General features: G+C 41.0%; 2 protein-coding genes across 3 annotated transcripts; both read left to right on the top strand.

Moving 5' to 3' along the window:
- Nucleotides 1-2,218: 2,218 nt before the first annotated feature.
- On the top strand, nucleotides 2,219-11,534 carry slc5a5 (solute carrier family 5 member 5). The gene is given in 16 exon segments (XM_053429979.1): nucleotides 2,219-2,539; nucleotides 3,405-3,470; nucleotides 3,639-3,690; nucleotides 4,748-4,815; nucleotides 5,448-5,602; nucleotides 5,820-5,960; nucleotides 6,200-6,329; nucleotides 7,361-7,449; nucleotides 7,843-7,955; nucleotides 8,084-8,154; nucleotides 8,447-8,533; nucleotides 8,640-8,787; nucleotides 8,829-9,023; nucleotides 9,302-9,387; nucleotides 10,005-10,097; nucleotides 10,398-11,534. Coding segments are annotated over 16 exon segments (1,896 nt in total). The 5' UTR covers nucleotides 2,219-2,251; the 3' UTR covers nucleotides 10,512-11,534.
- A 1,575-nt stretch (nucleotides 11,535-13,109) lies between these two features.
- On the top strand, nucleotides 13,110-19,851 carry cluap1 (clusterin associated protein 1). 2 transcript variants are annotated; one of them, XM_053429982.1, is made up of 13 exons: nucleotides 13,110-13,125; nucleotides 15,193-15,369; nucleotides 15,457-15,568; nucleotides 15,892-15,976; nucleotides 16,063-16,242; nucleotides 16,549-16,644; nucleotides 16,971-17,054; nucleotides 17,174-17,307; nucleotides 17,470-17,611; nucleotides 18,158-18,230; nucleotides 18,318-18,428; nucleotides 18,552-18,598; nucleotides 19,495-19,851. In XM_053429982.1, exons 2-13 carry the CDS (start codon nucleotides 15,348-15,350, stop codon nucleotides 19,672-19,674), a joined length of 1,266 nt encoding a protein of 421 aa, XP_053285957.1. In that variant the 5' UTR covers nucleotides 13,110-13,125; nucleotides 15,193-15,347; the 3' UTR covers nucleotides 19,675-19,851. The 2 variants fall into 2 exon arrangements, with proteins under 2 accessions (XP_053285957.1, XP_053285955.1); XM_053429980.1 differs by lacking the exon at nucleotides 13,110-13,125 and adding an exon at nucleotides 14,808-14,939.
- Nucleotides 19,852-20,694: the final 843 nt, after the last annotated feature.

A 20,694-nucleotide genomic window follows, 5' to 3' on the forward strand; every position in this document is an offset into this window, starting at 1 on the left:
CATCCGTGAGGGACTCGGATTAGAGCCGCTGCTCCTTTACTTAGAAAGGAGTCAGCTGAGGTGGTTCGGGCATCTGGTAAGGATGCCCACTGGGCGCCTCCCTTGGGAGGTGTTTCAGGCACGTCCAGTGGGGAGGAGACCTCGGGGAAGACCCAGGACTAGGTGGAGAGATTATATCTCAACACTGGCCTGGGAACGCCTCGGGATCCCCCCGTCAGAGCTGGTCAATGTGGCCCGGGAAAGGGAAGTCTGGGGCCCCCTGCTTGAGCTGCTCCCCCCGCGACCCGACCCCGGATAAGCGGATGACGATGAGATGAGATGATGAACATTTGACTGTTATTTTTTTTTACTATTGTATTATTCCCACCTATAGTGTATTCATATTTATATATTTATCTTGCTCATAGTGTATTCATTGTTCTTATATCATACAATACCTCTTAACACTGTACCATTCGATATATATTTCTTTCTGTACATATCTTATTTATTTACATATTCCACTTTAAATATCCACAATACTCTGCACTTTTACCGCCTTTTTTTTCACTTCTGGTTAGATGCTAAACTGCATTTCGTTGTATAAGTACGTGTACTGTGCAATGGCAATAAAGTTGAATCTAATCTCATCTAATCTAATCTAATTTAATCCTTGACTCCACATAAAGTGCGAATCCACATTGTCAACACTTAACCTAATCATGGCCCAATACCGTTCAAGAATGACATTCTTTTACATTTACATTCCTGTTGGAAAATGACACTGAGTCATTCAGTTCAACCTAAAGCACTTCATGTTTGACTAGAATTGATTTTGTATTGTTACAAAAGCAACCTTGTGCAATAAAAATTTTAATTAAGATGATTTAGTCAGAGCCCATACTTGTATGTCTCTAATTATCCGGACCCCAGGAAGGGAGGAGGGTTGATGTCTGGACCTCTTGCAATTTTAGTTGAAGAGCCCTGCTTTAAACTGTTGCAGAAGAAGATGGAGCAATTTGATGAACCAATAAAACAATCAGAAGTACACAGGCAATGTTAAACATATTCTTTGTGAGCACTGAACAGTTTTAATGACTGCATACCTGGGTGAAGTGGCCAGGGGTGGAGTCATCGACTGATCGCACACCCTGCTGCTGTATGTCCGCATACTCCTCTCTCACTGTCGAACTTGGCTGAGCGAAGAAGCAGCTGCCTTGGTGAGTGAGATATTTTTAAAAATGTTCTGCCCAAAAAAACAAACAGATTATTTCTTTTGATTCACTGTTGGCAACTGGTAAATTTCACTTATATTTTAATCACAAAAGTTTGTTAAAATCTGTAAAAACCTGGTGTATAACTGCAGTACCTCAATTCTCATCTCCTGAACAGACAGTGATATAGAACCACAAAACCATGGTATAATAATATTTATTATTATTGTTTTTATTATTTCCTTATTATGTTTTACACTAAGGATGGACAGACTAACACAACCCAACTGTTTTACCTGAGTTCCAATAAGGAAGCTGTAAACGGATGATGCTGCAGTTTAAAATACGTTAAAATGCAGGTCCAGCAGCATTGCTTGCTTCGGTATAGAACTGTAAACACCTGAGGGACTTTGGCTTGGTATGTCCTCTGTGAATAGTTTTTTTTTTTTTACAGCACCTGAAGGCAGCACCAAAAACCAAATGTATTTTTCCCCCCCGGGGACCTGAGTTTGATCAATCCGTCCTTTTTTTGAATCAATATTGGTTCATTCAAATTCAAAATTGAACAAATGTGATTGTCAGATTAATATGGCACATAATAAAGTCGATTAATTGTGTGGTTAGAGAAGAAACTCCACTTCTATATCCTGGCCCGTTTGAAACTGACTAGAAATCTGTTCGATCTTTTAAATAAAAATAAAAAAACTCTACAGTTGCTGTCTTTTAAAAGGTCCATTGTGTAAGATCTGATGAAAAGGGATCTATTGTCAGAATTAAGGGGTTTTCAGCTGCAAGATGTAACCTCACAACTAGAGTTCACTACATTTTACACACTGAACCATGTGTAATGTAAATCTAAAGGACTATTATCACCTGGATATGCTTGTGTCATGTGTCTCTATTGATCGTTTGGTGATTTGAATGCCCTCTTACAGATCCACCAAACATCTGAATTCACCTGCACACTGACGCAGCAGAGCAGAGGGCATCAAATGGAGGATCAGTCTGCCAGTGAACCTGCCAGCTTTGTGCTGGCGGACTATGCTGTCTTTGCCACCATGTTGCTCATCTCTATGGCCATAGGTCTCTTTCAGGCCTTGAGGAAGAGGTCGACGAGTGCTGATGAGTTCTTCACCGGGGGTCGGAGTATGCCAGCTGTGCCAGTGGGGCTGTCACTCTGCGCCAGTTTTATGTCAGCGGTCCAGGTTCTGGGTGTCCCTGCCGAGGCGTCCCGCTATGGCTTCAAGTTCCTCTACATGTGCCTCGGACAAAGCATCAACTCCCTGCTGACGGCGTACCTCTTCCTGCCCGTTTTCTTTCGACTGGGCATCACCAGCACCAATCAGGTCTTCATGAGCTTGCAGTTATTGTCACTAAATATTTCAAAGAATATGTTTTTAACGATCTTTATTAGAGAGTCTTTCCGCTTGAGAGCAGGACTTACTGATTTCATGTTTGCAATGCTTTCACTCAAAAGCTTGCGCTCACACTCTGAACACCCCTATTTGTGCTCAGATTTACTCTCCTTCTGCTGAAGAAGAGCTAAAGCTGGGACCCAGGGAATCTGTCTTAGCAACAAAATATCTGAGTGCAAATGCACAGTTTGAGCACAAGCAGAGCAAATCAAAGCAGAAGCGGAGGCTGTTTGAGTGCGAGAACAGGTGAAAGCATTTCAACATCTGATGGTGACATAAATCCATAGTCTCTTAAACTGAGAGACTACACCCTGAGATAAGAGAAGATACTGATGTTATCATTTCTCATGGTTTGATCTAAAGATCTGATGTTTAGAGTCAGGACTATGGATATGGCATGCACTAATGGCATGTCAAAATCAGAAATGAATATGATGATCAATTATGATCAAGATCATGATCGGTTTATATGTCAATCATGATTATGATCGTTTAATTCAGTAAATCTCATGACCAAGAAAATATCAATGCTGATAAAGTCATGAAATCATCATTGTGCTCACAAGAAATTGCATTTTGAGGCTGCATGAAGCATTTTAACCATTAGGACTGCAAACTAATTTAGACGAAATGATCAGAGGATCAAGAGAGATCATTTTAAGAAGGCAGTGGAAAAATATAACAAAGTAAAGGGGTTGTTTTAAAGGTTTTAACAAACTAAACACAAACTAATAAGGAATCAAATACCTCCAGTAAGAGTGAATGTTTCTGACCAATCATCGTCTGCCTGTCACAGTATCTGAAGATGAGATTTGGCAGAGGGATGCAGCTGTTGGGAAGCATCCAGTTTCTCATTGCGACGGTAAGAAGACCTCTCGCACACTGTTACTCAATGTTATCAAAGACCATCTTGTGTTTAGACGGTGTCACGTTCCCAAAAGCTTTCTTAAATACAAAGATTAGCCGTGGCTCGGAATCAGACTCCCGGGTTTCAGTGTTTGCACATTTTTTGTGTGTTTCCTTTTCGCAGCTGCTTTACACTGGGATCGTCATCTATGCACCCGCCTTGATCCTCAACCAAGGTAGGAGAGATCACCTGACGCCATCCACGCACACAGCTCGGGGAGAAAGACACTGCCTGTTTACCGTCTTTGACTCAGCTGCCCCTCTGGACAAAAAGAAAAATAAACTCACTTATTAAAGTTAGACCGTAATGAATTGTGATATCGTCCAATCACGGATGCTTGAAAAAAATGTATGAATGTGATACTTGTCCAAACTGAAGTTTACATGTGGCCGAGTCTGGTTAAGCTTGTTGTGCAAGCTGTGGAAACGATTCAATGAGTTGTATAATCATTGAATAGAAATTTCACACATCGCACAATAATGTCTTTTATCTTCTCATCAGCTGATATTAGCTGGCTAGCTAGGTAAACTACAGACAGTCAAGCTAACCTTGACTTTAGCTATTTTTTTAAAGAAAGCTGATGTTCACTGATATATAAGCTTACGGTAGGAGCTGGCTTCTTTTTGTTTGTGTGTTTGAGCAATAGCGTCTCTATTTTAAAGTCAGGCCATTAAATAGATTGGTAGGTTTATTTGGTCAGTCGCCCATTTTCTCATGACATTCATTTCATTTTGTTGGAATGTAGAAATAGTATTATTAGAAATAGTATTTTGTTTACGTGGGATCAGTTACTTACAGGAAAACTTTACATGTCGGTATTAAAGCGTGACAAAGGCCTCTCTCAGCTCTCGGCTCTGTAGAATCTAAAAAAGATTTTTTCTCAAGTTTCTTCTTCAAGAAATCCATATCACCCCAGGTCGAAACCATCACCTGCAAGAATGCAAAGAAGATTTGATAACATTATTTGAAACTCATCTTCTTAAACCGTGCAGGATTAGCAAACTACTGTTAGCTTCAGTTTACCTTTTGTCCCCTGGCGTTGACAGGTGATGCAATGCAAACAACCACACTAAAGCCGTTTAACATCTTCATCTGGATTCTGATCATGTTAGATAACGGTTTAAATGACGACTCAAACAAACAGTGTATTGTGACACCGTCAGTGACTAAGCTTCTTTGAAAGTCCAAATTCCATATGAAAAAACTCTAAGAAACCTTTGTTCTTCTTTCAGCCACTGGATTCAATATGTGGGCATCTCTCTTTTCGACTGGGATCATTTGCACCCTGTACACCACAATGGTGAGAACATATTGTTTCCATGTACTCAAAAATATGTGTGTGTATGTCTGTCTGTCTGTCTGTGTGTGTGATAATTAACCTTTGGAGCTGATTGGTCAAAGGTCAGAGGCCAAGGCGACCAGAAAAACCACAACTGAACGGGGAATTGAACCGGAAACTTCTTCTGCAAACATGAATGATGATGACATAGGAACTGAACTGAGTTTAGCTTCCTCTTCTGCAGAAAGGATTCAAGGATGCAAGGCAGCTAGTTTTATAGCTTTAAACGTAATTTCACATGTAATGAGCTGCACTGTGTTTCTTGTATTTTGTTATTTCAAACCTCTCTGAGACAAATGTATTCTTACACTTGAACTCTACGTTGCCATTAACATGCACACTGAAAATACATGACATTTTAAATATCTACCGTTCATATCGCAAATATGTTTTCTTAAGTTTCTTTTGTTTATAATATTTTCATACAGTTTTTGTTTACATTTGTGCTCGTTCTAATACACCAAAGCACTTTCTTTGTATGTGTAAAAATACTCGACAATAAACTCTGAATCTGGTATAAAGAAAAGTGTCCAGATTTTAAATGAAAAGTCTCAGTTATTTTCTCACTCTCTATCTGTGTGTGTTTTTCACAGGGTGGGATTAAAGCTGTGATCTGGACTGACGTCTTCCAGATCATTGTCATGTTGTCCGGCTTTGTGGCCATTTTCATCTACGGCACAGTTCTGGTTGGTGGGCCTGCAGTGGTGCTGGAGATCGCCAGGAATGGCTCACGCATTAATTTCAACAAGTAATTTTTGGGGGAATTCTGCTCTCATCATATAATCACAGTTTAGCTACATGGTGGTTAACGTTATTTCAGACTCATAACTCATAACTTTTTGCAAAAAACGTCACCACAGCCAAGTGCAAAAATATGAACAATTTGCAACTGGATTTCAGTTGCTCTGGTCACGGAACTGGTGTTGGGAATGTGACTGATTTTGTTCCATGATGTTTTTCTCCAGCTTTGATGTGGACCCGCGGCAGCGCTATTCCTTCTGGAGCCTCTCTGTTGGTGGTGCAATGGTTTGGCTGTCCATGTACGGAGTGAACCAAGCTCAAGTGCAGCGTTACATCTCCTGCAGGACTGAGAGGGACGCCCAGTGGTGAGTGGAGAGACCATAGATAGACTATTAGTAAAGATGCACCACTAACATGGAGGAGGTGAAGTTTCTAGCTTTTTCTGCAGCCAGCCACTGGGGGGAAATCGAGATGATTTAGTTTCACTTTTTTTGGAACTGTCGAAATGTCGTTCACCTTTTATAAAGAGTCAGTGGTGGAGGCCTGTTTGTTGTCAGTGAAATATGAAGACTAGTTGTGACCTGGACGTGTTCTTTTGATGCAGGGCGCTGTTTGTGAACCAAGTGGGTCTGTTCCTCGTGGTGGGCAGTGCAGCGACCTGTGGCATTGTCATGTTTACATATTACGCCCACTGTGATCCACTGACGTCCGGGAAAATATCTTCTCCTGATCTGGTAATAATGACGCACCAGAAACAAATCTTCGTATTGATTCACGAGCATGAGCTTGTGTAGCTGATCCAGTGTGAAAGCCTCACTCTGATACTGATATTATAACTTGAATCCATCTCTAACTCAGGGTGATGTTGACACAACACATTCCTTCATGACTTCACATTCATCTTTTCTCACTGGAAACCTTTGCCCCTTAAGATTTACTTCTCTCAATCATTGAATTGTTCTACTATAAAAAAAAATTCCTGAGATAAACATGACACAACTCCTTTAATTTCATTTTCGTGCCGCTGATATTTGTTACAGATGGAAATATTTTAAAATCACATTTTATCACTTTAATAAGTACGTTATTTAGAAATATTCAAAATCATACAAAATGTAAGAAGCACTAAAATATTTTAAAAAGAAGGGTGTCCTGTTTGGCAAGGCCAGATGCTCTCAATATTTTCTCAGCCGAGGCCCCCCTGCAAGATAGAAAATATTCCAGGAACCCCTGTATGTTTCTTGGAATAATAACTCGATTCTGCTTAGTGAGAAAAACACAAGAGAAATGTATTAGAAAGATATTAAACATATGTGTGTGTTCCCCCATTTGAGAACCACTGATCTGAGGTACCAATCAAATTTGATGTTTGTTTCGAGTAAGTAGGTTAAGTGACATGGAAACTATCAAAAATATATATCTATTGTTGATATTCAATTCATTTAAAATAAAAGACACAATAAGTAGAGGTTTATCCTGTTTGTCTATTGTAGTAATATCTGAAGTGATTTGGATTCAGTGGGTCACGGAATCTGTCACAAACAATGCAATTATTTATTGAAGTTCCCTAAATCAAAGCCCTGTGATCCGGAGTGAACGTCCGTGAAGATCTAACCAAAAACTAACTTCAGTGCCCAGACCCTTCTTAGGAGTCTTTATTTTCACATTTTGATTTTATTTATTGAAGAGCAACCGTAAAAATATATATTTTTTCTAACACTGATATTAACTTTTCTCTTTTACCCCTCTCACTGGTCTGATGAAGTACATGCCGTACTTTGTATTGGACATATTCAGAAATTATCCAGGCTTCCCGGGTCTCTTCCTTGCCAGTGCATACAGCGGTACTCTGAGGTATTTGAATCTTATCATCCCCCCATTAAAGTCCCATTTTTCAGACTTAGTATCAACTTTATTTTGTTGAGTCTTTTTCAACCAAAACAAAAAAGGCTCATCAAATAACTTGAAAAAAACATCAGAGTGATAAGAACGACCTAAAACAACAGAAACCATCTCTGATAATAAATGTTATCTAACTTTGTTTTGCAGCTAGCCACTAATCTTCAGGATGATTTAGTCTCACTTTTTTAGAAACTGTCCTTCAAAGTGGGGAGGAGGAAAAGTTTATGATTTATACAGCAGTCAGCCACCATTAGGCGATAAAGATGTTGATTCACTTTTTGGAACCGTCATTTCGTAGCAGAATATAAACATAGCCAGTGTTATAACAAATGTCTTTCTTAATAGCACAGTTTCCACCAGTATCAACGCCATGGCAGCGGTGACGATGGAGGATCTGCTGCGACCTCATCTTGTCAACATCAGCCAGAAGAAACAGATTCTGATTTCCAAAGGACTGTGTAGGTTAATTCCCACTGACCATGTAACAATTCGCATAAGCACTGCTAATATTGTGGGAATCTAAAGTTGGCATTGTTCACACCTCTGCTACATTACTTCTGTGTTTGCTCTTCTGTTTTTCTTCAAGCTTTCTTGTATGGAGCTGGTTGCATCACTGTGGCGGCTCTCTCCTCCCTACTGGACTGGGGAGTTCTGCAGGTGTAATATATGAATAGAGCCATATCACATCATTTATAATCCAACATGTGACGGCCCTTACATACAAATGCATCATGACAAGAAGACAATATGCAATTAAATACAATGTCCTTTGAAGTCAGAGAACCAAAGTTATGTAACTCAAAATCTAAATTAAAACACACCATAATTAAAGAATATTGGCAGACGGTGATGATGACCTGCACAATGAGATCTGTACTCATTATTTATATATTTCTAAGCTGAATCTCAACTGTTTGTTTCATTAGTTTAATTTAATTTCTCTCCTCAGGGATCATTTACCATCATGGGTGTGGTCAGCGGGCCCTTACTAGGTGTATTCATTTTGGGGATGTTTGTTCCGGCAACCAACCGGCTGGTGAGTGGCCGGTGATCCAATTTATCAGAAACACATAGTACATTCGGTACTTCGGCCGAATTTCCCCACGGTGATCAATAAACCACTCTGTGATCTTGTCTCTCAGGGGGCATTCGCAGGTATGATATCGGGCTTCTGCGTGTCTCTGTGGCTGGCTGTTGGTTCAACTCTTTACCCCCCCAGTGAAGAGACGATGGGTGTCTTGCCAAGCTTCACCGGCGAGTGCCCACCTGTCAACATCACCCTGAACAGCAGCTCCAACCAGGACCAGCACTCAATCTTCACAGCACTGCAGCCGGATGATCAGGGGTCAGTGAGTTATCCGGCAACGACTTTCACGCAACTGTCCTTTTTTTATTAAATACTTTTCACCCTGCCTTTTCCAAAACTAGGGGCCTGCTTAACTTCTACTCCATGTCCTACCTCTACTTTGGTGCTATGGCCACGAGTTCAGTCATACTAGTCGGGCTGATAGTGAGTTATGCAACAGGTGAGGAGATGAAGGCCAATGAACTGCTGTTGAGTTTGGCTGAAGTGAAAGCTGCTGATTGAGGTGGAAACTTGAGATCTGCTGTTTGAATTAGAGCCAATAAAATACACTGAGCCGCCGGTTTAGACATTTACTTACATAGAATCCGGTACACCTGCTGGGCCATGAAAATACAGCTTTGTTCATATTGTACTAGCGAGTTAATAATGAAATTCTATTGCTTTATCGTAATAATCAACGATAAGAATATAATAGAAGATGTTTCTCTCTCCACACAGGAGCGACACAGAGGAGTGATATTCAAGAGGGTTTATTGTGGTGGGACCTGAATAAAAAGCAAGTGGAGCTTCACTCAGAGCAAAGGGTGAGTACTGTGATAACAACTTTAGTTGATGCAAGTGCTCAACCAAGGAGGTTATGTTTTCACTGTCTTTTTGCTTGTGGGCTGGATTGTTTGTAAGCAGGGTTAAACCATAGTGATTGAACTGATTTAAATGTAAATCAATTGTAGGGATGTGGTTTGGCTCAAAGAAGAACCACTGCAGTTTTTAATGTGGATCCGGATCATTGGGAGGATTCTGGATTAATGCGAGATCGAGTTTTCCCAGAGAATAATTCATGGGTATAAGGGGATAGTTGGGACTTGGTTGTACTTTGTGATCAATTGAGTGTCATTGTATCGCATCCTTCCATTGAGTTTCATGGAAATCGGTTCCGTTGTTTTGTATCTTGCTTTCAAACAAACAAACAAACAAACAAACTATAAAATGCACAGGATTGAAAGCAACCTCCATGACAGAGGAAATATTAATAAACATAAAAACATAAAAGTAACTAAACTCATATTTCAATCCTCCATATCAGCTTCTAAATGTATACATTTATCCTTTTGGAACCCAACTATCATGACACTCATAAATATACTCATATATGTATATACTCATAAATGTGAATGTGTTGGCTGTCTGTGTTTGTCCTAAGACTGGAACAATGTCCAGAGTGTGTCCCTGTCTTCTGCATGATGCATCTTCGGATATGCTGATGATGCCTGTGAGCCTGTACAGGGATAACAGGGTAAAGACATGAATGATTATTATAAATCAATGAGATAACACAGGTCCACCTTTTTAGCTGCGTACTAAATGTATGAATTTAATATACATATGATGCATATATAGCATCACCTATACAGCAAATCCACATGCATTTAAACCATCACTCCGAGTCTCAACCTGAACTTAGACTCATCTGCCTAAAAGCACGCACACTGTTTTAGTGTAAACAAGCAAAATTAAGAATATATCAAGGATTCAGATTTTTTAAATGTAAACTTAAACTGTATCATGAATTCAGTATTTTGGTCTTTTTTTCCAGGGCGACAAAGCAACTAAACCACAGCTGGTGCCTTCGAGGAAACTGCGCAAAGACGATGCAAATGAAAAAGAACTGACAGATCAGGCGAATAATACTTCACCACTTATAGCATAAAAGTATGAAGATGATTTAATCTAAGTAGTGGTATTTCCTCGCCAGAAGCAGTAATCATTTCTAGCATTTGTCTATTTTTCTGCTCTGAATCTTTTTGAAGGTATGACATCTGCCCCGTGTTTGGAGCTATTTAATTATTGGGCCGAGGAACATATCGACTGTAATCAAATATCCTCAGGTGTTGTTTAAATTCCTTTAATGTTGAAAGTGTCTTTCATCAGGACGTTCATTCAGGAATGCTCCATATCTTGCTTGGTTACTGGATATGTGACAGTCTGAGGTAAACAGGGTCTGGTTTGTGAACAGACCACAGACGGAAAATAAAGATGGACGAGGTGTCTCCACTTCCTCCCACTGTCCCGATATTAAGCCGAAATAGCTTGTATATGAACGCCATCATTTTGTGCATTAGGAGCCAGAGTTTGTGCTGTAGTGATGGCGGGATATAGCAGCAGTAGCAAGGTCCTGCTGATACCCACACTCAACCATTTCAAAATTAGTCTTATCTGTCACTTATTTAGCAAATTCCTAATTGACAAATCCACACTTAGACTCAGATCAGTGTGACAAGAACTATCTGAAATGACAGAAACTTCAAAAAAATGTATTTGACCTTTTGTTTGGTCTATCTCCCACCCATTAACATGGAATAGGCAGTTTATTACCTATACTGCAACAAACCACCAGGTGGCGATTGAGATGCTCTGGCTTCATTTTTGGGCAGTTGACATGTCGTCCATCTTTATATAAATAATAGATTCAGAGACATTTATTGTAATTGAACTTAACATTGTTATTAAAACCCTCTTATTAACTGTATGTTCAGTACGCTTGTTGTTCAATGTGACTCCTGCCTTGGCAGATGTGACGGGCATTTTGTCCTTTTCTTTCATAAAGGATGGTCCAATGTTTCCTTAGCTAAAGGAGATAAGATAAAAAGCAATGTGAGACCCCTGGTGGACGATTAGTGGTAAAACCTAGATCATCACAAATGTCAGCAGCATGAGAACCAACTCAACAACTCTCAGGGTGGATGCACAGGGAAGAGCCTAAAGGGAAAACACTCAGTAAAGCGCCCTACCCCCCATAGCCCAACAGTCACTTCAAATTAGAAATAGAAAACAATGAAACGCTCAACGGGTTCGGTACCTTCTGAAGTTTAGCTGCTTAGTTAAGTGACTTCGTGTTTCTTTTACAAAGGTTTTATTCAACGTTGACACTATCCCATCATTTCTAATTGTCGCCTCTGTTCAACATGAACTGTCTCTTCTGTATTTTACATAAGTTTCATAGAACCTGTAAAATATATGTTACAATTTTCTCTGTCTGTGACCATCTTCATGAATATACTTCACACTATAGTGGAAATATGCAGTTCATTTTGTTGATGTGTTGGATTATAAATCCTTCGCTGTGAATGTGATGACGCAGGTTTGTCTCTCAGTAAAATAGCGGTTCTTAGATATTGATCCCCAGTCGAAAGTTTTTCTGACTCCTCAGAAGCCTGAGGAGGCTTCGTTGACGCCTCCACCAGTAGACAGCTAGTCAAGATAACTGGTGCATTGTGGGTCAGATATGTGATCAGCGGGGGAGGATCCACTTCTTTGAGTTTGTTTTCAGTGCAGTGCAGCAACCCATTTCCTGTGTCAGGAGAAAGTTGTGTGTAAAAGTTTTAGCTGTTTGTTTAAAAATGTCTGAAATCAAATACCTCTTTTAATCCAAAATTACTGGGTGTACTTGGGTTTGTATATGTAACTGTTTCTACTTTCAGTTCTTCCCCTCACCTGCATTTTGTAGGATACAAAGTCACTGTTGAATGTCGAAAAATGTAAGAAACAACATGTACACAATTATGTGCAAACCACCACATGTTCAATAAGCGTCATAATGTATCGCAGATGAAGTACAGTCCCATTTGTCCGAATTTGGCTCTGATTTGACCCCCATTGAAGGATGGCACGGGAAGTCTGCTCCTCTTTGCCAGATCTGGGCCACTTAAGGTTCAAATCCAGTTTACATCGTGCAGAGAGCATCGCATGTTTGCCAAAAAAGGCCTACATTTGTTTGGGGATAATTGGGCCACGTTTTCGTTTTTACAAGTGGGCCTCTTCAGGCTTAAATACACTTTTTTCAGGGCAACAAGAAAGGCAGAAGTGCCTGAAGTGGCCCACATCCGTATATGCTGTCGAGGCAGCGTCTAGAGGGCCAACATAAAGAAAATGGCAAAGTTTACTGCAGTCATTTGACTCTGCAGTAAAAAAAAAAAGATTAAAGATTAAGATTAATGTAAAGAGTAGCTTTAATGTATAAGATCGTATTTTTGTCAATTTCAAATTTACATTTACTTGACTTAGTGAATCAACTTCAGTAAATGTATTTATCTTTGGACTTATGAACACTTTTGTTCAAGTTCCTCACTGTCGCCACTCTTCTATTACATTCAATCTAATTATAGTTTATTTTAATAGGCCCTACAAATGGGACTTGAGGATTATTAAAATGTATTCTGTCTTTAGAGACTAAGTGTATATTTTGGTGTGTAGAGACATCTGCTGTGGATTGAATGTCACTTCAAAATCCAGATGTGCCCCCAGCAGCCAGATGTGAGTAACCAGTGAGTACAGAACACTTCATATCATCATATCATTTATTGCATTTTCTTAATTCGTTTTCACCCATTCTCACCATTGAAAAACAGCCACCTCTCCACACACACCTTGCAGGGTGGATACACAGCACTGAATGTAAGTCTGTCTTGGAAGTGGCAGGGTTGTGCTTCCTGTGCACGCTGCCGTCCTCCACCCCTCCTTGGCACCGCTGCCGCCCTGCGCCCCAGCCCGGTGCTTCACCACTCCTCCGCGGCCCTGTTCGAGTCCTCGTCGGCTACAGCGCAGTCCAGGCGCTGGACACCGGGGAGCGCCAGGTCCCTTTCGTTCAGCTTCTCCAGAAACGAGGAGAGCAGGCGTTTGTTCAAATGGTCCGTCAGGCTCCGCTCCTCTTCCGCACGCTGCTCGGAAACATTTCGCTCCGCTTCCTCCTCCTCCATCGTCGCCGTCGCCGCCGCCTCGGTGTCCCCCGCCCTGGGCGTCTGCGGAGGCTCCGACCGCTGGTTCAAGGACACGCCGTTCGACTGCTCGTCCCGCCCGGGCTGCTGCTCAGTCCAGGTCCCGGCGTCAGCCCCGGATTCCCACTCCATATGTGAGATTAGAGTGGTCTGCAGGGCGGCATTCTCCAGCTCCTTCAGCCGCTTGCTGTGGAGGCCGTGGGCGGGAGGCTCGTTTCCAAGCGGCGTGTTGTTGTTGTGAGGTGGTTCGATCCCCGGCTCCATCACGCTCTGCGTCAGGGAACAGCCCGGAGAAATAAAGACTCTTCTGCGGCGCTGACTGAGAGGTGTCGCCCCGTGTGGCCGCACCGGGGACTACTGACAGCTAGAGATCATTTTAAAACACAAAGCTGTATGAGTCGTGCAAACAGTGTTGTGCATGAACGAACGCAAAACAACGCGTTCATTGAACACATTCACTTTTATGAGAAAGATGAACTGAACGCAACGCAATGACAAATAATGAATTTGAACGGTGAACACGTTCATATCTTCTCTCTCTATGTGTAACTTTATTAAAGCCCAGAGAACACGACACACTTCTTGTTCGTAACTCCGACACTCCTATCATCCACCATCACTGTATTCTTCACTCCCCTTCCTCATTCACCCTTGATACGCCAACTCATCAGCCAATGAGAGCCTGCCATCCCACAAAACCCTACAGCCATTGGCCCAGAACTGTCACGGTGCTTTCTGAATTGTGCACCTGATAATTTAGTCTTTTAAGTCAAAGAAAAATAATATTATTTTGGTCATGATACAAGGTGTAATGGGTTTGTATTTCTAGGGGGATTATTTTAATTTTTTGTAAATAATTTTCGGTTTTTCATTTTTCAGAAAGTAGGTCACATAACCTATAGTTGTTGTATGTAGTACATACGGTTGTAGTTTATATGACCTGTTCACCTTTTGTTGGAGCGAAAGAGGACAAGTGGGGAGGCCATTTTTTTTTAGTTTGTGCACGTTCCAAGAAGTGGACCATCTTTTCCTTCAATAAAAATTCAAATAATTTTTTTTACATTTGTTTCAGTCATTCAAAATAATAAATAAATAATTTTGTTAAATTCACAGTCAGTATTTTCTACATATACAGTCATTCACAACTTATTGTTTTTAATATCCCTTTGCCCACAAGCTTGAGAAAAATCTTTCTTTTCTTCATTCAAATCCTCATGTGACGAAAAGCACATGTTACCACGAAGAAGAAGAAGAAACGCTGCTGCTTTTTTCTTTGGCCGCGTTGAGCTTCCGTAATGCAAGAATGCGTTTCCATAGAAACCATCTACGGAAAAGGCGAAGCTAGCTCACATCAGCTCCGGCAGGTTCCTCCATCCTTATTATGACAGCAAAACTCCTCGTGTTGTGTTTGTAGCTGCTGATCAGGAGGTTCAGAAAGAGACAGCGGGCGTTAGCTCCGTCGTCTCACTTCCTGTTAGCCACCAGCTAGCTCTGAAGAGGAGAAATCCCTGAAGGAGTTAGCTTCACACAGCCAATCGATGCTAAAACACAGGCTAACACAAGTTACCCAACTCTGTTATATCACATTGAGGTGCTGTTTTTCTAACAACCCAACAGGACTGTTCGCTTCGGGTTAAACCTTCGATACAACCCAGCCTCGTCTCTGTGGGCTGTGTTGGTCAGAAGCTTCCTCTGTGATAACATCTCTCATCCCCACTTCCCGTCTCCAGAGGAGGAACCACCACAGGTTCTGTTGCCGCAACATCCCCAGGATGTCCTTCAGAGAATTGAGAAGTAAGCGATGCTCATCGTAATCTGAGATGTGTTGTTGTTGTGTGTCTGTGTGATGTTGACACACTGGAGCTGCTCCTCTCTTGGCAGATTTCACTGAGATGATGAGGGCCTTGGGATACCCCAGGTTGATATCGGTGCAGAACTTCAGTACACCAAACTTCACCTTGGTGGCGGAGATATTGATATGGCTCATAAAGAGGTAAGACTGAGCTCCACACAGGGAAGTTGTGTTCCTCTCAGCCACTGATCCATCCAATGTATAGTCCCTCTGTGTTTTTTATGTGTGTGTTATTGTGATGCATTTCCTTCATTATTAATTCTACCCAACATATGTTCATGTGAGGAAATCTTAAACATTTCAATAATCCAATCTTTTGCCATGGGAGATTTAGGATGTTTTGTGATACGATTCTTGCAGCCATGATAACACCAAAACTGAATTTGCTATTGGTTATATTGGTCTGTGATATTTTAATTTTTTTGTGTCTTTCCCAACCCTCCTCTCTCTTCCTTTTCACAAAGATATGAGCCTCACATGGATATTCCCACTGATGTGGATACAGAGTCAGACAGGGTGTTCTTCATTAAGGCCGTGGCCCAGTTCATGGTGAAGTCTACTTAATGTACAGTTCATTGTAGCCATTAAAGTGTCTAGCCTTCATCTGTCTAAAGCAGCATCTCACCTGTTTGCAGGCAACGAAGGCTCACATCAAACTCAACATGAAGCACCTCTACCAGGCTGATGGCTACGCTGTGAAAGAGTTGCTGAAGATCACCTCGGTGCTGTACAACGCTATGAAGACTAAGCAGATGGCCTTTGGAGAAATAGTTGAGGAGGATAACAACAAGTTCAAGTTTGACCTCGGCTCACGGGTGAAATTACAGTTTGTTTATCTTCAGTCTTGTCTGAGTTTAAAGATCTGTCCGCTGTTAGGAGTCTCTGCAATTAGAATGTATGTTAATGTAATTTTTAAGTTGAAACTACAGCTCAAGTGGGTTTTCAATAACTTTTGTAGCATTACTTTGCCTACAATTCGTTTTTCTTAACACCCATATAGTATTTACTATTATGGTGCCATTTCCTTTGTATATTTTCTTCCCTTAACTTATGTTATATCAAATCTTATGTAGAAGAGAAAACCATATGTTGCTGAATGCGTCTCACTGTCTTCACTGCAGATTTCTGATCTCAAATCCGCTCGACAGCTGGCATCCGAGGTCACTTCTAAAGGAGCATCTCTCTATGATTTACTGGGTAAAGAGGTTGAACTGCGGGTGAGGAAAAGCACACTCACTCTCCTTGATCCGGAGTGCACACAATCCTTGAGAATAAGAAAAGTTCACATGGAAAGATAAAAAAATAACAGATATCCCTTGAATTGGTATTTTTTCATGCATTAGCCACAGACTCGATATATTGTTCAGCCATCAATAACTTAATAATATTTATAGGAAATTACTCTGTTGATGTTGCTTTCTTTCCTGCAGTGAACCCAGGTTGTGCTCTCTGATGATAACAGCTGTAGAGTGATGATGTCTGTTTAAAAATGGTGTCAGTGATGCAGGAGATCAATCTGTGTTTGTTTTCATTGTCCTGACAGGAAATGAGAACTGCGGCCATTGCCAGACCTCTGGAGGTCAATGAGACCGAGAAGGCCCTGAGAGCTGCCATCAAGGAGGTTTTGGTTTGTATTTTATTATCCATTCAGCCATTATACAATCTTCCTTTTTTTTTAACTCACACCTGATTTTAGTCATGAAATGGAACTTAATCCGCCTCCATGCCTCTGTGTTTATTTTCAAGGAAAGTGTGGAGAAGACCAAAGACATGCTGAGAAATGTTGGGTCGGATGTGACCTCTCTGGACGCCAAAATAGAGAAGAAGAAGCAGGAGCTGGAGAGGAATCGAAAGAGACTCCAGACGCTTCAGAGTGTCAGGTGAGTGTATGACCAGCCGGGTAGTGGAGAGCCAAACGATGGGATTGTTTCCCTGCTGCCTCAATTATTACATGCATTATTTTCATTCTTCAACTTACTTTATTCTTCAGCAGCTGGTGTGTTTGCAAAATACATTTTTACTTTCCTCTCTCAATGTTTCAGACCAGCATTCATGGACGAATATGAGAAGATAGAGGAGGATCTGCAAAAGACGTACGTCATCTATGTGGAGAAGTTCAGGAACCTCAGCTTTCTGGAGGCGCAGCTGGATGAGCACCACAGACTGGAGCAGGAGAGGTTTGAGGTGTGTGAGTATGTATGATATGAAGAACGGGGATTGTTTGACAGATGGAATCACAGTGGGTCCGTTGGTACTTTATATCAGTAATGCTCAGCATGAGAGACATGTTTAAGTTTGCCATTATGGATTTGAAAATGTACAAAAATAGAAAATAAGGGGGGTGGTCAGTTAAAAGTTACTAGAAATTTAGAATAAGTTTTTTAAATTATGTTACTTACCATCTGCTTTTGTTCATAAAGAGAGAGTAATTTATCCTTCTTGCATGTTTTGAACTAGCTTAAAATGTTTTTATACTGCTGAACACATTCTGGGGAAATCCAATGAACAACGTAGGCATGATTAAAGGAGCATGCTTTCTTCCTCTTCCTATTTGTCACTGGCAGGCTTGTGGTAATGAGATGTAAAACTATGCAGCTCACAAACATTTGCATTAAAGTTAAAATTCAGATATGAATGCAGTAGATAGAAGAGACTGGAGACATAAAGGTGGAACGATCTTGGATTCTGAATCTGACAGATGTAGGAATGTCTGTGTTGTACCCCCGGCAGGAGGCTGAAAACAACATGAGGATGATGCAGCACAAGCTGAGGGAGGAGGAGAAAGATATGATGAGAAGCTCCCGTAAGACAAGCACACAAACTTAAAGCAAAAAGTAACAGTATCAATCTTAAAGTGATCACAACTTTTTGTTGTTATGTTCTCCCGCAGTGAAAGATGAGGATTCGGACATGGACGTCCCAGAAGATGACGGCTCAGACAGTGACATAGAAGAGAGTCGACCCTCGAAACCCCGGCCCACACGAAACAGCATCATGGCAGGTACACAAAACAGACACGGGAAAGCCACGTCTTTGTAATGGCCAGGAAACATGTCTGCGGCTCACAAAAATAAATACTTGGCCCACGCAAACTTTGTTGAACATCACCTCTTTTTCACCATAGGATCAGGAGCTCGTTTCATCGGGACCATGCAGGGTGACAGTGACGAGGTTCGTACCTCCAAACAAGACTGCTTTCTTCCTCCCACCTCTTCATATGTTCGCTAAATCTCACAAATCCAAACACTTCTTTGCTGATTGTTTTATCTCTCTCAATACGGAAACAACTTACTGTTTGTTTTTATTTGTCATTTGTAAGTGTCATGTCCGCCATCTGTGATCAGTTTCATCTTGCTTTTGGTTTTCATCTTCCTCTGTTCAATATCTTCACCTTTCTCTGTCACTTCTATTCTAAAAAGCCCTCGGCTGTTTCCAGAAAGCCAGTTCATTCTGCCAAAAAACAACGGAAACTAAAGGTTTGTGGAGGGCAAGGATTCGGTTCTCTCCTCCTGCATCTGTGTATTAAACCTATCTTAGTTATTAAAGGGAAAAATCCAACTCTAATCCTCTGACATTGTAGGCATTCTCCACACTGCCCGTATAGACCATCTTCGCCCTTGTGTAGTAATTGGCAGGAGTATCCAGTGGTTGACACACAACGCTATATAAGATATGTAGCTTGCATATTTTTCTCTTTTCTTAAACGCCTGTGTTGAAGCTCTGAAGATTAGTGCAAATGTTCACTGTGCTCAGATGTTCAGGATGTACATTTGGATTTAAATTGGATTTTTCCTTTCAACCTGAAACATGGTTATGTTGTCCATGTAGTTGTAGACGGTAGATGTATCATTCAGCCGTTCACTGTTAATTCAGTCCCGGACTCTGCATGTTTTCATCCAACCTGAAGACGTGACACTGCGGTTAGATTCCCTGTCTGATTAGTTGGGTTGCACTGATTTAGTGTTGACGGAAAATGTGCACATCCCCGGTGTAACTCAACTCAGTGTTTTAAAATTGTTATCCTATTTGATCTGATTTACTTGTGGCCTTGTGGCCTCTTTTTTCAGACCGAGGACAGCGAGATTGACGTGGATGAGGATGATGAAGAAGATGAGGAGGGAGAGGAGGAAGAGGAAAGCAAGGATTTGGAGGACGACAGTTTGGAGGATCCGGTGTCCAAGGTTGCTCACACCTCCAGGGGGCCTGTGAGACCCCCTCTGTTAGAGGAGAGTGACAATGACTTCTAAATTATGAACGAACTCATGATTCAGCTTTTTCCGCATTCCAGCTGAAATGACAACATCTCATTTCCTCTCAGGAATATGCATTAAATATTATTTTCCATTGCGTTAATATTGCAACATAAACTTCATATTTTTCTATATTTGTGAAAACTGGTTTGCTTATTAAAATATCAACAATTCCATAGCTCTCATGTCTCTTAATTGTATCATATCATGTTTCAATATTGTGAAATTAAAGTTTATACTAAAGTTGTGATTAAAATATTACCCTCTTTTAAATACTACATACTTGTGTATTTAGGGCCTGAGCACTGACAGGCACTGACAGAGAGTGAGGCCCTATTGAAATTGTAGGATTATTAATTTTTTCAGGCAAAAGTATTTGAAGAAAATTCGAAAGTGGTGATAATGTACGTATTCTGGAGGAGTTTTCAATGGGCGTGGCAAAATGGCTCAACGATGCCCCCCGAGCCCCCTGGAACGTGTTCACATTGAACGATCTTCACAAAAATCGATTCACAGGTGTATCATGACCAGACAAACAAAAAAGTCTGGAGGTGCAATTGGAAAAACGCAACAGGAAGCCTGCTATTTTGCATTTAGTGGCCGTTTTGGCCATATTCCACATTTTTACTTTGAGGTACTTGTACAAGGACTTTCATCAGATCAACTTCAAATTGAGATGAGTGTCATCACAACAAGATTGAGATAATAAGTTATTGAAAGATTGATATTTCGTCAAACGGTGTGACCGTGGCGTGGCGTCAAAGTTTATTTACACGCCATTAAAACGGGATTTTTCCGGACCATGAATCCTTTGATGCCGTAAACAAACAACTCCACTCCTGCAGTGTCAGTGTTCAAAGATCAAAGGAATCTTTATGTCTTATTATTATTATTCAGGTGACCGGGGTGTGGCGTCAAAGTTTGATTACACGCCATTAAAACATGATGTTCTGTATCGCGGACATACATGGACCATGAATTGCCAAAGGAGACGATTGTGGGTACCCCTAGGTTTGA

This window comes from Pleuronectes platessa, chromosome 9 (genome assembly GCF_947347685.1).
Source record: "Pleuronectes platessa chromosome 9, fPlePla1.1, whole genome shotgun sequence".
NCBI classification, from domain to species: Eukaryota; Metazoa; Chordata; class Actinopteri; order Pleuronectiformes; family Pleuronectidae; genus Pleuronectes; species Pleuronectes platessa.

Bases quoted from the DNA above. Each gene is read 5' to 3' on its own strand.
- cluap1 (XM_053429982.1), top strand. From the start codon at position 15,348: ATGTCCTTCAGAGAATTGAGAA. The intron at 17,612-18,157 runs GTGTGTGAGTAT...TACCCCCGGCAG, and splicing joins TGGAGCAGGAGAGGTTTGAG to GAGGCTGAAAACAACATGAG. The intron at 18,429-18,551 runs GTACACAAAACA...TTTTCACCATAG, and splicing joins ACGAAACAGCATCATGGCAG to GATCAGGAGCTCGTTTCATC.